At 36.2% G+C, this 2,513-nt stretch overlaps 1 protein-coding gene across 1 annotated transcript in view; it reads left to right on the plus strand.

Moving 5' to 3' along the window:
• LOC111087605 (serine-enriched protein-like) overlaps positions 1 to 1,575 on the plus strand; it is a gene marked incomplete at its 3' end in the record, with an annotated part of 36,189 nt that extends 34,614 nt beyond the window's left edge. The window contains exon 4 of the mRNA XM_022394810.1: positions 1,497 to 1,575. Coding sequence (XP_022250518.1) covers positions 1,497 to 1,575 — 79 coding nt within the window. The remainder of the gene's footprint in view (positions 1 to 1,496) is intronic.
• Between the last annotated feature and the right edge of the window lie 938 nt (positions 1,576 to 2,513).

Genomic DNA, 2,513 nt, shown 5'->3' on the forward strand with positions numbered 1-2,513 from the left:
ATGATAAGTAACGGACGTAGTAGTCTGTATCGTATATGTGTGTTAGTGTAGTAAAGAGTGGGAGTAGGATCCTTGTAGAATATAAACGAAGGCGTAGTATCTGTTGATTATGTGTGTTATGGTATAAAAGGATGGGGATAGGATCCTTGTAGAATGATAAAGAAAGGCTACTTATGTTTCAGTACGAATGACCAGCACTTGGAAAACGCGATTTGCTCTGTGTATTGCCTTACTGATTTTGCTAAGCAAATGATGTATACTCAGTCTGGAACCAGCCTTGAAAGAGATACAGTTTTGGATATAGCTCTACAGTGAAAGGCGACGGAAATACACTGTGTTTGTGTATTAACTAAAGATTACTTAGAGAACACAGAATTACTTCGTGATAATTGTCTTGATTGTCTCCTTTTGTCGCTCTAAGGGAAATCAGTCCAACCTGAAAATACCACAATAACTTAGAGAGCGAAGCGTGGTCTGGTAGTTAGGGTGACGGGTTTCGGATCGAAAGGTCCATGGTTCCGCTGAACACGCTCCGCAATCTTAGTATGATACAAGGGACAGTCAAGGGACAGACAATCACGTTAATCATTGTAAAGAGTAGTGGCAGCGGCTGATGGTACTGGCTCGCTGCTCTCGGTTTATTCAGTACTTCAGAATTGGAGATAACTTTACATCAACTCCAGCAATCTCTTCACAGTTATATTTCTATTATCTTATCAAGTTTTTTATTTTGTTCGGAATTTGATAATAATTATTCAAAATATATGAGACAAATAATTTTTTCTTATATATATATTTTGTTTTAAAGGCAATATCAAATTATGTAAAAACAATAATGCCAACAAAACAACAACAGAAATCATAATAGTTGTTAAAGAAGTACAAGATATATCATTATTTGTTTGTTTATTATGGATTGCGTGCAAATCTACATGAGGACTATCTGCGCTAGCCGTCTCTAATTTAGCAGTGTAAGACTAGAGGGAAGGCAGCTAGTCATCACCACCCACCGCCAACTCTTGGGCTACTCTTTTATCAACGAATAGTTGGATTGACTGTCACATTATAACGCTCCCACGGCTGAAAGGGCGAGTATGTTTGGTGTGAGGGCGATTCGAACCCGCGACCCACAGATTGTGAGTCGAGAGCCCTAACCACCTGGCCATGCCGGGCCATATATAATTGTAAAATGAAAATATTTGTAATAATAGCTTCCAAATTGTGTCTCAGGGTTTGTCAGCGGAAATGTACGGACTTGCAACGCTAAAATCCGGAGTTCGATTTCCTGTGGTGGCTAGAGCGCAGATAGCTAATTGCATGGCTTTGTACTAATACAAACAAATGCGTCATCCAGTGGATCAACAGTAAGCTTCAAGAGCGACAATTTTAAAATTTGGGGTTTGATTCCCCGCGGTGGGAAAAGCGCAGGTACATCATTGCGTAGCTTTGTACTAAAAAAAAAAAAAAGACAACTCAAAAGCGTTGGAAATATCCAGCCAATCAAGCATAATCCAAATAATGCAGCTGCAATGCGAAAGAACTGCAAGGAAGATCAAATGGATGTTATTTGTGAAGGTAAGTTAGAATTAATTGTTAATAAAAAATACTCCTATTTCTACATTAGTAAAACGTCCAACTTCCATTTATAGACTATTATTACAAAATTATACCAAGAACTATAAAATACCATTTAAATAATTCAATAACAAATTGGATGTTTAATTTTATGAACAGGCTTAATCTGACCTGGCTGTTAGAGTACTCGACTTGTAATCTGCGAACAGTGGGTTCGAATCTCATCACCGAACATGCTCACCCTTTCAGCCATGGGGATGTAATAATGTGACGATCAATCCCACTTTTCGTTAGTAAAGAGTAGTCCAAGAGTTGGCGGTGGGTGTGTTGACTAGCTGCCTTCTCTCTGGTCTATCACTTCTAAATTCAACAAACAAACAAACTTCTATGAAAATATATTTTTGAAACAGTTAACAATACGTAGGTCAAATTCCATTGTTATATTGATGATTTAATTTCTATTAACAATTTAAATTTTGATTTCCCTGAAATGTATTCAATTATAATGAAATAATAATACTAATTATAGTGCACATTATTTAGGCTTAGATATTATTTTTCCGGAAAGAAGGACATAATTAACCATTTTGGACAAAAGACGAGAATTTCATTTTCCAACCTTTTATTTACTCTCCTCTACAGTTTGGTTCCATATATTTTGTTAAAAGGAATAGTTATTTCCCAACTGATTTTTATCATCTAACTTGGGACACGTTCCGTTTTCTGGGCCTGGAAAGACTAGCTTCATGAAACGGAGTTCACCTCAACTTTCCCGCCTTATACTTAAAGTGGGTATATAATTTGAGCTGAACTATTTGGACAAGGTTTTATGGTTTTTACTATTATGTTGTAATAATAGTCTATGGGTGAAAATTGGGTGTTTTTACTAATTTAGAAATTATGGGTGTTATTATCATTAATGATTATTTTTACTTTGA

This window comes from Limulus polyphemus, unplaced genomic scaffold (assembly GCF_000517525.1).
Source record: "Limulus polyphemus unplaced genomic scaffold, Limulus_polyphemus-2.1.2 Scaffold2361, whole genome shotgun sequence".
NCBI lineage: Eukaryota > Metazoa > Arthropoda > Merostomata > Xiphosura > Limulidae > Limulus > Limulus polyphemus.